Source organism: Mycteria americana, chromosome 2 (genome assembly GCF_035582795.1).
Source record: "Mycteria americana isolate JAX WOST 10 ecotype Jacksonville Zoo and Gardens chromosome 2, USCA_MyAme_1.0, whole genome shotgun sequence".
Classification (NCBI taxonomy): domain Eukaryota; kingdom Metazoa; phylum Chordata; class Aves; order Ciconiiformes; family Ciconiidae; genus Mycteria; species Mycteria americana.
Genome location: NC_134366.1, coordinates 47,124,000 through 47,136,919, shown reverse-complemented (window position 1 = coordinate 47,136,919; position 12,920 = coordinate 47,124,000). Strand labels below are relative to the sequence as shown.

At 40.1% G+C, this 12,920-nt stretch overlaps 1 protein-coding gene across 3 annotated transcripts in view; it reads right to left on the bottom strand.

Annotated features, from left to right (window-relative positions):
- Positions 1–12,435, bottom strand: part of ANO10 (anoctamin 10) — a 130,701-nt gene extending 118,266 nt beyond the window's left edge. For 2 of the 3 annotated variants that reach the window (XM_075493235.1, XM_075493232.1), the window contains exons 1-6: positions 12,323–12,435; positions 9,149–9,301; positions 7,870–8,052; positions 5,767–5,901; positions 3,984–4,103; positions 858–1,427 (exon numbers count right to left, since the gene is read on the bottom strand). In XM_075493235.1, coding sequence (XP_075349350.1) covers positions 858–1,427; positions 3,984–4,103; positions 5,767–5,901; positions 7,870–8,052; positions 9,149–9,287 — 1,147 coding nt within the window. In that variant the 5' untranslated portion in view covers positions 9,288–9,301; positions 12,323–12,435. Of the gene's footprint in view, positions 1–857; positions 1,428–3,983; positions 4,104–5,766; positions 5,902–7,869; positions 8,053–9,148; positions 9,302–11,443; positions 11,809–12,322 lie in introns of those variants that run through there. The other variant, XM_075493233.1, reaches the window with a different exon arrangement.
- Positions 12,436–12,920: the final 485 nt, after the last annotated feature.

The window sequence follows — 12,920 nt, the reverse complement described above, 5'->3', positions numbered from 1 at the left end:
TAGTAACCTAGATTCTGTCCTGTAAATGTATGCCATATTGAGCTACACAAAATACTTAACTTCCCATTAGCTTCATCTATTAACTTTGTCTGAAATTGACTGCACATGTCTGTATAAGTGCTAAAATTCAAAATAAACACTAACATTTCACTATCCTTATGTTAGGTTACAAAACATAAGGATGAATCTGTTAAATAAGTCACATACACAGGGAAAACAAGGCAATCTATTATAACATTCCTCCTCTTCTGAGAGTGCCCGGAGGAAAATATTTTGATAGGAATGTGAAATCTCTGTCTTTGTTATATACATAGCATACTCAAACACTCTCATATGGCATTTAGTTGATGTGTTTCGATTTTGTTCCATTATCTCAGTGCCTCTGTCCTCTGCACAGATTCATCAGTAGACTAAGATGTATTCAGCAAACCCAGGTTGTGGATGCAAGCTGCCAGGACAGTCCCTCCTACCATCAACCTCTGAGCTCCCATCCTCACGATCTCACCTCGCCACTTTTGCCAGCACTATGGTTGATATAGCCAAAGAGCTAAATCAGGGAAGGGGGACTTCTGTACCAAAGGCAGAGAGAGGCTGAGGAAGAAGGCAGAATCACTCCTTCTGAGGGCATGCTAGACTGAAACCAAATTAAACCAAGTGTGACACTGCAGTCTCAGAACACGTAAAATAAACTAAGAATTAAAATGGCCATCTCTTTTATCCCACAGTAAAAATATAGTTCAGGAAATTTTTTTAGCGTTCCATTGAACAAGAACTCACAGTAATGTATTCTACAAAGAAACAAATTCTAAACATCTGGGATTCTAACTTTAAGGAACAAGAATAAACAACTTCCTTACCCCATGACGTTAAGAATTCAGCAGCATACCGATAGATACGGTTCATAATTTCAATCACAACAGCATATATGATACTGGGCACAAACAGCATCAAACTGCTGAAGTTAGACTCATTCTCTTCATGATAATCCAGAGCCCACTGTTCCAAGTCAAAGTAAATCATCATCACGTACAGTGAGAAGTAGAGGCAAAGGCACACAAATGGTAAGGACACCAGATAAATCCGTATCTGTCTCTTAATACTTGAGTACACTGGTTCCTCCCTCCCAGTGACGGGATTGATACCCAGGACACCATGGAAGCCTGGTCTTGGTTCTTCAAACTGTCGTTTCATCAACAGCGTCCCCCAACGGTATGTCATGATGGCGCAAATCCGCTTCCAAACTTCCAGTATCACAGTGGACCAGAGCAGATTGAATGTGGCAAACATCACGTATTTGTCATAGTCTTCCCATGCAAACACATAATAAGGAATCCCAATGACAGCCATTGGAATCAAAGCAAACGTGAAGTACTCTAAGAAGCCAAAGTAGAGAGCAATGGTTTCGCCAAAGTAGCAGCGTATCTCATCTGCAGAGAAAAATCAATCAATTAAGACTACACCTAACACAGATGTCAGTATAATATCAAACTTGACTTTACATGAATCCCTTGGCCCACTTTTTTTTTTTTAAATAACACAATGAATATTATTGCTTTTTTGTTCCTCCTCCCATGTTCCAAAAGCTCAGAAGGTTATTTGAATTTTTTTTTGTTATGTTATATATATGCACACACATAAACATATATACATATATTCAGATGGTAGGGAAGTCAAATATCTCAATACCATATCAACATTAGATATCCAGAGGGGGAGAAAAAAAAAACCAAAACACTAGCATTCTTGAAAACAGAATCTATCAATGAAAGGCTAGGATGGCACGGAAGACCTTTGGTATAATAAAAAACAAAGTTTAACAGCAAGTGACACCTAACTTCTGAAGCTTCTCACTGGCATGCATACACCTGGGAAACACATTTGTTTCAGCCTGCTCACTGCCAAAGAGGACTAGTTGTGCTTTGCCAGCCCTCAAGGAACTAAAGGAATAGATGGAAAGGTATATTGAAATCTTAAATCTTAAACATGTCAGATAGCACACCTACAGGCTGAGACATTCCCTTCAGCCGGCAACTGATACATGAAATACACACTTGCTGTACTCAAAGTTGTCTGCTCAGGTGTTATAAAGACTTGAAAAGTGCACTACTAATGGATGTATTTTATGACAGATGTATTACCTCCAAGGAAGACAAGATTTCACTTATCCTATTACTAACAAAAAAATGTAGGAGTATTATTCAGTATAATCTAGAAATGCCACCACATAGTAAGATACAGAAATGCCCAGCAAACCAAGTTTAGAATGCTGAAATCTGTTTTATCTTTGCCTGCTTGGAAGACCAGATCGCTTGCATGCCACTGCTATGTATTCACCAGCTTAACAAAACCGTCATGACATCATGACCTCTGAATTGACACTGTAAATGTACTCTCTATAAAGCACTAGCACATCAAAACCTCATGTGCAATACCAGAATATTCTTATGGCCTATGGTTTACAAAACACTGCAGCAGAAGTTCACAACTGCCAATCGGGTAAGTCTCTGAAAGCAAGAAGAAAAGGCAAACAGACAGAAGAATCAGCACTCCAACATCCCTCTCAATCAAAAATTTATTAATAAGTTCAAGTGTAGGTCATTAACATCATTTCACACTCCAAACACACAATGTGAAAGACACCCCTAAATTAGTACATACATAACAGGGTTCCTGGGATTTACTTTGAAATTTTGTGTATATTCAACGTTAGTCAAAAAAAAAACCCTCTCCTGGATAAACAAAAGACAAGCACACAATAAGACGCCTAACACAATACTCTGGAGGCAGGCGTTATTGAGCCAAATCTTTAACTTCCTGTAGCTCAGGAAAGAATCTCAAGCAACTGCAAGACCCAGAGATTAATAATCAGGCAAACTCCCAAATGTTTATTTTCTTATTTTTAAGTAAAGTTTACAGTTTAGAATACAGAACTTAACTTTCCACATTGTCAGACTAAAAATTATTTTCATTTTAAGCTTATTCAGTGTGTAAAATATACTCGAGACACTGGCACGCAACAACATACAGTCTTCATACGGACAATGAATTTAAACCAAACACTTGTAAACACACTTTTGACATGCCTACAACTCAAAATGGCTTTGAGAATTCCAGACATTGAGGAGTTTTCCTGTCAAGAGTCAGTTTGAGAAAACAGTCTTGGCTTGGTCCATTACTGCTTTACTGATGAGTAGGGAGAATTTGTGATGTGCAGACTGTTGTTACATGGAAGCTTGCAGACGCTGAACCTGCATACTCTGAGCCACCAATTTCACAAGTCTTCAACTGTTTCAAGAGGGTACACAGGAAATGCTTAAAGAGGAAAAACTTGCCCAAATGGTAAAACAGCGGTGGTCTAATTTCAAGACTCTATGCTAGATGATCACAGCACAAATGCCGAGCCTTTGAACTGCCCCCCAGCTCCAACTTGGAAACTATGACCAAAGGCCTATATACAGAACTCCTGCAGCCACGAGAAAGAAAATCAAGAGACAGCAGCCTGCACACCCAGCGCTTCAGAACAGTTGTAGTGCGAGTCATTATAGCAGAAGATTATCCTACAGCCATCTTAGAATCAAAAGATAATTCAATGGAGAGACCTCAACTGTGCACGTCAGCAAGTGTGGATGCTTCCTTAACCAGAGCCTGAGTCACTCTGTTGATTCCAAGACCAGTAAAAGCAAGGCTGAGTAAAACAAAGACTTCGGTTCACAGTGGCCAACAAAACAACTTGGGCAGAAAGGTAATGTTAGAGGAGGTGAACTGCAATGGGTAATTGTGAGTGTGAAAAGGTAAACCCTTAGTGAAACAACAGACTTCTTGGTATAATACTTACCTTCCATACAGGAGTTTCACTTCTAATAGAGGCTAAATGCTAGAGTAGAAGTTAGGAAGGACCCTTGGTCTTCTCACACAAACTGAAGAGAAAACTTCTCCAGAAGAAACCCTGCACTTTATTTGTAGTGGAGTAAGTGTTCACATACCTAAAGGTTGATAGCCAACTTTCACTCGGCCATACCAGCTGTGACGGAGCTTTTTCAATTCTTCTCTATCATGCAGTGGGAAAATCTGAACTAGAATACCACTGGTCAATAATCTTCTCACTTGAAGGAAAAAGGAAAAAAGAAGGTACCTAGTACTCCTTCAAAGGACAGTGAAGTTGATATAAGCAAACAGGTTACGTTATGCACTTAGCAAGCCTAAAGTTCCTTTGACATAAATCTAGCATTTAAATCCTAAAAATAAATAGTCTGCAGGTTAGTTAAAAATTATTCATTATAGAGAGCAGTGCTACCTATTCCTACAAAGACTGTGCTGTCTACTGGAAGAGAAGGAGTAACCTTTTTACATCTATTAATTATTCCATAGGTTTGCAATATAATCAGTTGCAGCTTGAATAACAAAAAGTGCTACAGGTCAGAACTGAAATGCCACGTGTAGCTTTGTGGGATAAGGTCTGGCTCTTGCATTTGAGCAAAGAAAGGCATAACAAATCAAACTGACATACCAAAACCAAAACAAAACACTAAATTGAAGAGCCATTGTTGTATTAATTATATATTAATTATACTAAAGACATTTTTGAATCATCAGTTTACACTAATTCATAAATTACAACACATCTTCATTGCAAACAAACCAAATATTTCACAATTTGTATTTAACTTTGTTATGGAAAGCAATACTACCTGTGTGGATAAACAATTAAACTGCTCTTGAAGTTACAACCATAGAAATATTTAAAAAGAAGATAAATTCAAAAACAGGAGAGGGGAGGCAGTGAAAGTTGTGTGATAGCTTTTTTACCATTTCCCATCGGCAGCTACATGACACAACTAGAAAAATACCTTAGCTATATAAAAAATTACCAGTGTAAACTCATCTGACATCTACATTTATTTACATTTCTCGAACCACTGATATACACAAATCTCTTTCTTTGATGATCAACGCTAATGAATAAAGACACTTGTTATTAAAAGGACATACAAATATTAAGATAAATTCTCCTAAGAAACTGTAGCATCTCTGCCAATGAACTAGTTCCAGCTACCATAAAAATAGCACTAGATCTCATTGCTTCTTTCTCCCATGAAAAGGAAGAGCTCTTGAAGCAAAGAGAAAGATAAATGAAATCAAATGAATGAAATAAAACTTACTTCCTTCATATTGTGAAATTTATAGCTCTGGAACACTGTTACTCATTCCAATATTTTTATACAGACACAATCCAAGTATATAATTATGTAATTTTTTAAAAACAAATATTTTTGCTACTAATTATAAAAATAATGGATGACATCAATACACATGAAAATTATTCAACTGAAAAGAACATAAGGCCAGAGTCTCAGCCTCACAGAAAGACTCTGGATGGAAGGCCCTCTGGAAGTCATCTGGTCCAACTTCCTGCTCAAAGTAGGTGCAGCTTAAATCAGGCTGCTCAGGGCCTTGTCTAGTGAAGATCTAAAAGTCTCCCAGGACAGAGTTACCACAATCTCTCTAAAATCCTGTTCCAATGTTTGATTACCCTCATTGTGAAAAACATTTTCTCAGTGTCTATTCAGAACTTCTCTTGTTGCACTGTGCATCCATTGCCTCTTGTCCTATCACTGTGGAGTGGTGAGAAAACAAAGCTGATTAAAAACAGTAGGACTTTAATGTCCAAAGGATTTCTCTTCATTGCAGGAAAATTAAGTTTTTTTCACCATGAACACTATCCTATATCAACATAGTGAGTTACAGGCAACAAAATACATTGCTTACCAATTGATTTTCCTGGATACAGCTTTGCCTGAGGATATCCAGGGATCATTTTTTCATCTTTAGCTCTCAAATTTTCGAGTTCATGTTTGATGATATACTGACATTCTGCCATTGTAAGGAAATTGTGATTGTCATCTAAATCAAAAAGAAGGTAGTATGAAATTGTGCAGCATAGCAATACAACCCTGGCAGCAAATAACTATCAAAAATGACCAGAATCACAAAAAAAAAAATTGTGACAATTACTGCCAACCAACATCCATTAGCAAAAACTCCACTTTTTAAAACAAACATCTTGGGAAGAAGTTTTCTCTAACTGGCACATGTTGGCCACTGCATTTTTGACTACCCAGGTGAACTAAGAGAACAGATCACTCAAGAGACAGACACCCCTGAAGTACTAATTGCTGGAGGCTGGAATAGTATACCAGCAAGTACTACACACTCTTGCCCTGCTGAAAGACTCTTACTTAGGCATCCACTATTTGCCAGTCTCACAGAATCTCCATACCCCTTTCCGCCACACAGTTCCTGAAATATTTTTATAACGAAAAACAGTACGATGTCAGGACAAATCTCCTCTTCAGTAAGCATTTCACACCAAATATCACAGTATCTTGCTCTTTATTGCCCATACAACACAATGATAAGCCATTTCAGACAATTAGTTCTGATAAAAATACTGAAATAAAGTAAAACAATAAGAAACCTTTCTAAAAATCCCAAATTTTTAAGAGCTACAGAAACAAACCTATTGTCCACCCCATCAATTTATCATCAAGGAAACAGAGTCTGATTTCCTTGAGAAAATGACTAATTGATTATTTTTTTCCCCTTAGGAATAAGAAACTATAGGGATGGCCCTAAATACACTAAGTAAGAAGCTAAAACAGCAACAAATCTCTAATACCAAGAATAAGAATACAGTATCAGTTAAATTGGGGAACTCGAAATATTAGTAAGACAACACAGGCTGCAAGGTTTCTTTTGCAGATGACACATTTTTCACCTCATCTAAGCATGGTCCACTATTTTATCCTCTGATCAGATCTGGACAAAATTTAGATTATATTAAAAAAGCAAAAAAAACAGGAGATACAGCAAAAATTATCTTTTAGATTTACACTAGTTGGAGTTCCAGCTGCTACTAGAGAATCTGTTAGCAATGACAGTCAGATTAGCATTAAGAATGTAAATGCATGAAAGAAACAGAAATGGCCCCTTTGCAACTGACAATTCTTCTCAAGGCTTCCTAATTTCAGGAAAGCAAGGTCACAAAAGAAAAGACACTGCAACAGTTATTGCACACAGCAGCAGTGTTGAATAAACTGGCGTCAAACAAACAAAACTCAACTTTATTATTGTTTCAGACAGACCCAAGAACCTTTATATTGAAAATGTGAAAGGCATCACCAAAACAGGCACATGAAAAGTATTAGCAAGACTAAGCTGGAACTCCAGTATTTACCTGGACAGCAAAATGAGTTTTGCCACTGTAGGGGGGTTAAATACCTTACAGGTAGTACATTTAAAAGAAAATGTTACTGTGTTGGCACCTCCTCAGAATAAAAGAGGAAGAGGAATGATTTCGCTAATCATGCCCAAATTCTGTTGAATGGCTCTGTAGTGTAATTTAATTATTTAATTCTGTTTGATGTGTAAAGATAATAGAGCAAAATGTTTCTATTTTCTCCAGCTAATTATAAGATAATAAGCCTCAAAACTGGCTTACAGAAATTAAATTGCTATGTTAATTCATAACATTGATTGTTAACCCTGCACTCATGTTTATCAACTATTTTTTCTTGTTTTACTTTCCATAAAAATCCTTCATACAAATAAAAGACTATTTGGAGCATACAAAAGCATAAAGTAAAACACAAGCAAGAAGTGAAAGCCATGTGAAAAAGAAAAATTTAATTTCTTTATATGATCTGAATTTTCATTCAAAAAAATGAGTATTTTTTTCATGGCTTGTTCTTCCTATTTCGGTTCACTGTTACCATTTCAAGGAATAGAAAGACCGTGAAAGATTTAGTAGTGTAATTGCTTATAATCTTTAGCCACAGCTTTGCAATGACAAAGACCCCTAAAACTGCTTACCTGCAAAGTCTTTGAAAGTTTTTCTACTGCTGTATGTAAAAGTCCTCATTGAGTTATCATTACATTCCTTCACCAAACCCACAGTTTCAGCTCCCAGCAACAGCCTTAAGTGGGATGCTCCAACTAGATAAGTATTTTCATCTCCATTTTCCGTAACCAATGGTTTAACCAGCAGTTGTGCACCTTTAAAGTAAAGAAACACAAAATAAGGAAGAAAATACATAAAAATTACATCTCAAAACCCTCATATTTTAGCATCCATCATATTGGACCTAGTTATCAGGAGCACTGAAGCTGCATCTTTTTAAGGACACAAAGAATTAAGGCTTCAACAGGACCTGACGTGTGGTGTTCAGAATTTTGCAGGGTCACTCCCTGATTTAGCCCTGTTTCTGTGGAAGCACTCACAGATAGTGAATTGGAACAATGGGGACAGTTTGGATCTACTCCTATCATGCTCACATCACGTAAGCAACCAGTGGTTCTGCAAACAATCCCACTCTTTTTAAGGAGACTAGATTTTTGAAATAGAAACATCCCTGACTTACCTAACAGAGGCCTGAAAGCAAGTTTGCAGTCACAAATCCAATAGCCACGGAAATATTACTGACCATAAGATATAAGCTACAACAGCCATAAATAATGCCTTTCTAAAAAATGTAAAAAAAAGTCTAAGGAATTACAAATTAATTAGCCTAACTTCAATTCCTGGATGTATACTAAAACAAGCAATGGAATGTTGTCTTTGTAAGAGCCTACAAGCTAGCAAAAATGTAATTAAAATCCAACATGAATTTATCAAGATTAAATTGCTTCCTGCTAACTTAATTTTGTTCTACAACATGGTACTAAGTCTTGTGGACAGGATAGTAGATGTGATACGTCTTCATTTTGGCAAGGCTTACAACGTTCTCATAAGCAACAAGAGAAACATGCTCTAGACGATATAAAAACTGGTATCAAAACTATGTTGAAAGACAGGTTATCAGGGTTTCACCACAAAAATGGAAGGATTCTAGACTTCAACAAGTGTGTGTCCTTAAGCCAGTATTTTCATTAATAACTGGATTAACAGGGTTCAGTTATTACATTTTCATGACCCCAGCACAAAGCTCTACTCTTAGATAAAATTAAGTGACTTCAAAAATGCAAAATGGAGTGGGATTGGCTAAACAATAATTAAACCACAAATTACAAAAACTTATTTTCTGTATGTCTTCATCTTATGATGACAGCCAATTTGATTTCCAAGTGTTACAGAAGGTCATGCTGTACTCACCTCCGTTTGCTTTTTTGTCCACAATTCGTTTAGTGAACCATTCTATGGTTTCCTCTTTTGTGCCTTTTGCAAGCTCAATTACTACCAGAGGTGTGAAGTTAGGCTCAAAAGTATCCAAGAAAGACCAGCTTTCCGCCATCTTTTGAGAGCTTGCTAAGTACAAAAACAAAACAAAAATGCCAGTGTTAAAAAAATATTTGGTATCAATCTAAAAACCACAAAACTTTACTATAGTGAGTTACATATTTCTGTGCTTAGCAAAGTGGCAGGTGCCCATTTCTGTGGACCTACTGAAAAGAGCAGTTTCAGTAACCTCTCCATTTGTCACTTGGCAAGATGCTACCAGTCTTTGGTTGCATTTATGTCCTACTCTCTAAGTAGGAAAATTGTTGTTGCTGTGTATAGCAAAGCAGTAGTGATGAGAAAGCAAACAAATAAATTAAACCAAAGTAATAAGGAGAAACCATCATCAAAAACAACAGCTTGCAACTTACAGTGTATTTGTCAGCAAATGAAAACATTAACAGAAGAGAAAAGTAGTCAAACAGATATCTAAAACCAATAAGCTTCTCCTGGTAAGAGTGTGCAAACATATTATACATTTAAGGAGGAACCTTCTCAGTTAATCTTGTGAAGCTTTAACCATACCAAGGAAACTTATACCACCTCGGGTAGGTGAGCAGGACACCTATCATACAGATAGGTAAATTATGCACAAAGCACTTAAATGACTGGTTGAAAGATATAAACCAAGTGTTCTGTGACAAAGTCCAGCTGCAAAGTATTGAGCATCAGCATAGCTTTATATGTAAATAATCCAAATTAAGTGAATCACTTATAGAAATAAGAACCCTTATAGAATCACAGAATCATTTAGGTTGGAAAAGACCTTGAAGATCATCGAGTCCAACCATTAACACTGCCAAGTCCACCACTAAACCATGTCCCTAAGCACCACACCTACACGTCTTTTAAATACCTCCAGGGATGGCGACTCAACCACTTCCCTGGGCAGCCTGTTCCAGTGCTTCACAACCCTTTTGGTGAAGAAATCTTTCCTAATATCCAATCTAAACCTCCCCTGGTGCAACTTGAGGCCATTTCCTCTCGTCCTATCACTTGTTACTTGGGAGAAGAGACCGACACCCACCTCGCTACAACCTCCTTTCAGGGAGTTGTAGAGAGCAATAAGGTCTCCCCTCAGCCTCCTCTTCTCCAGGCTAAACAACCCCAGTTCCTTCAGCTGCTCCTCTTGTCTTGTTGACATTGTGCCTTCAACTTTTATATAAATGATTCTACAGAGATCATTATATCATGCTTCATAAAGCAACTTAGAGGTGTTGATATAAAAAGATAAATCTGGTAACTAACCTATTCAGTTAAAAAAAAATAATTAAAAAAATAAACAACCAAAAAAACTATCACAGACTGAATTTACTGAATTTAAAACTGAGGGGGAGGTTTGGTGGTTTGGGTTTTTTTTTGCTATTAACTTCACTGAAGAAAGGATTTTACCCACTGTCTTTAAGCAGTTTTCCCTCTCCTATTCAAAGACTGAAATTACTTAATTTCTAAGTTGCTCTAAGGATGCAGTTCAGCTTTTATGACAGTTATACTTGTGTGATTCACAGAGGAATCACAATCTCCAGTATTTCATATAAATTATCCTACAAAATACACTTATACTATAAACATATGCATATCATAATAAACAAGTCTATTTGCTTTTGACTGGCAAAAAAAGCTTTCGAGCCAAATTTCAATGGGGTTTTCATTTAGTTTCACTTGCCAGTTCTCATGCACACAATTCTGCAGCATTCAGATTTACAGCTCTGAACCCAAGTGCATATGTCGTTAAAAGAAATATGCTAGATTAATAAAGTATTTTAAAACATTTCAGATGCAAATCTGCACAAGCGGAATGAATCAAAACAAAGGAAAACATAATCCGGGATAAGGCACTATAACTGTGATCGTCAATGATTGACTACACTGTCTTGACAAGTCACTCCACCTTATTGCATCACTTTCCATAATCAGTTTTATTTTTTTTTAAAAGATAATGCCTGCCACATTGTTCATATTGCAATTTCTAACGAATTTAAAAAATGAAAAGCACTAGATAATTATTAAATATTACTAGTTAACAATATCACTTCACAGAGCAGTTATCTTCTGCAAACAGCCTTTGTACAAACCCCATGCTACTCAGTAAACTTGGCTCCTGTCATTTATTCAGAATCACTGTGCTTGGCATGGTGACTAAGTAAGATTTTATATTCTTAGACTTATTACCAGTGAAAACTAGAACAGGGCTGAAGCACTCTTCCAACTTGCGTTTGTGACTTCCTGTACCACGGAGCAGCTAGTTCAACGCCTAGCGCAGCCCCTGTGGCATGTAACTTGGCCTCTTCTTTCACACCTCTGCACAGCGTAACTTATGACAGACCCAGAAGCGTGGGGAACAGAGACAAAAGGACTTCTAACCCCCACAGTCCACTTCCCACTCACGAAGCCGTTGGGTGGCCGCCCAGGGCGGTCTCCAAGCCACCGCACTCCTCAGAGCAGAGAGAGCTGCAGCCCCTTTCCGAGGGACGGCTCGCACGGTGGCCGCGCAGAGCGGCGGCAGACTCGCTGCCCGGCTGCCTCGCTGCCCGGCGTCCCCGGGCAGGCAGAAGCGGCAGCGCCCCTCCCCGTGACCGCCCTGAGGCGACCCATAACGGCGCCCTCCCACCGCCAGGCTGCGCCTCGCTCTCCTTTTATAGGAACCGAACGACCGAACGATCGGCCGGTGACTCACTCCCTCACGCCAGGCCGCGCTCCGCCAGCGAGCACCGCCCCTGACCCCCGCCGCCGCCCCGGAGCCCACCGTGGCCGCGTGAGGGGAGGGCTGCCCACAGCTTTGGCGGGCACCGCGCCGGGAACAGGCCGGGCCCCGCGGCTGAGCCCATTCCAGGCCCGGCCCGGAGCCCGCGGCCCCGGCATCCTCCCTGTTCTTGTGAACGCCGCCGGGCGAGCGTGCCTGGGCGGTGAGGGGCGGCTCGGCGCTGGCCCCGCGCCATGGCAGGGAAGGCCGGGGTGGGCGGGAAGGAGGAAGGCTCCTCCCCTCACGGCGGCGGCGCAGGCAGCGAGAGCCCCTTCCCGCTGGGTGACGGCCGCCCACTCCCCACTCACCGCCGGCTGCCGGCTCCACATCCGCAGGGCAGGGCGGGAGGCGGGCTGCGGCGGCGGGCAGCCGGCACTGGCAGGAGGGGCGCTGGGGCGGCCCAACGTGCCACCGCCCACCCCCTGCCTCTGGCCACGCCCCTCCGCCCCGTGGCCCCGCCTGCCGCGGCTGGTCTTCTCCTCCCATTGGCCGGAGGCGGTGCTGCCCCGCCCCGTTCGCGTGCTCACGGGGCCAGCGCGGCACAGCTGAGGCGAGGCCTCGACCGTTGGGGCGGGGTGGGTGGCGGCTGTGGTCTGGGCTGGTGGCGTCTGTCTGTCCGTCCCTCCCTCCCTCGTGCTATAATGCTTTCAAAATACTTTTTATGACAGTGTTTTATCAACAGTGGTATGGACCGTGAGCTCTCGCTTCATCCTCTTTTTTTTTTTTTTGCACCTTCCTAGGCTGTCTCCTGTCAGGCCAAATCTTCTGGAGCTCGAGCTAAAAACCCTGCACTTCAGCCTGTGTTAGTTTTATGTCTAAATATCATGTTCTGCAGGCAAAAGAGGACATTTTTGCACTTCGATACCAAGATTTTTGTAGAGAATGTAATTCCACACGTCCATTCGT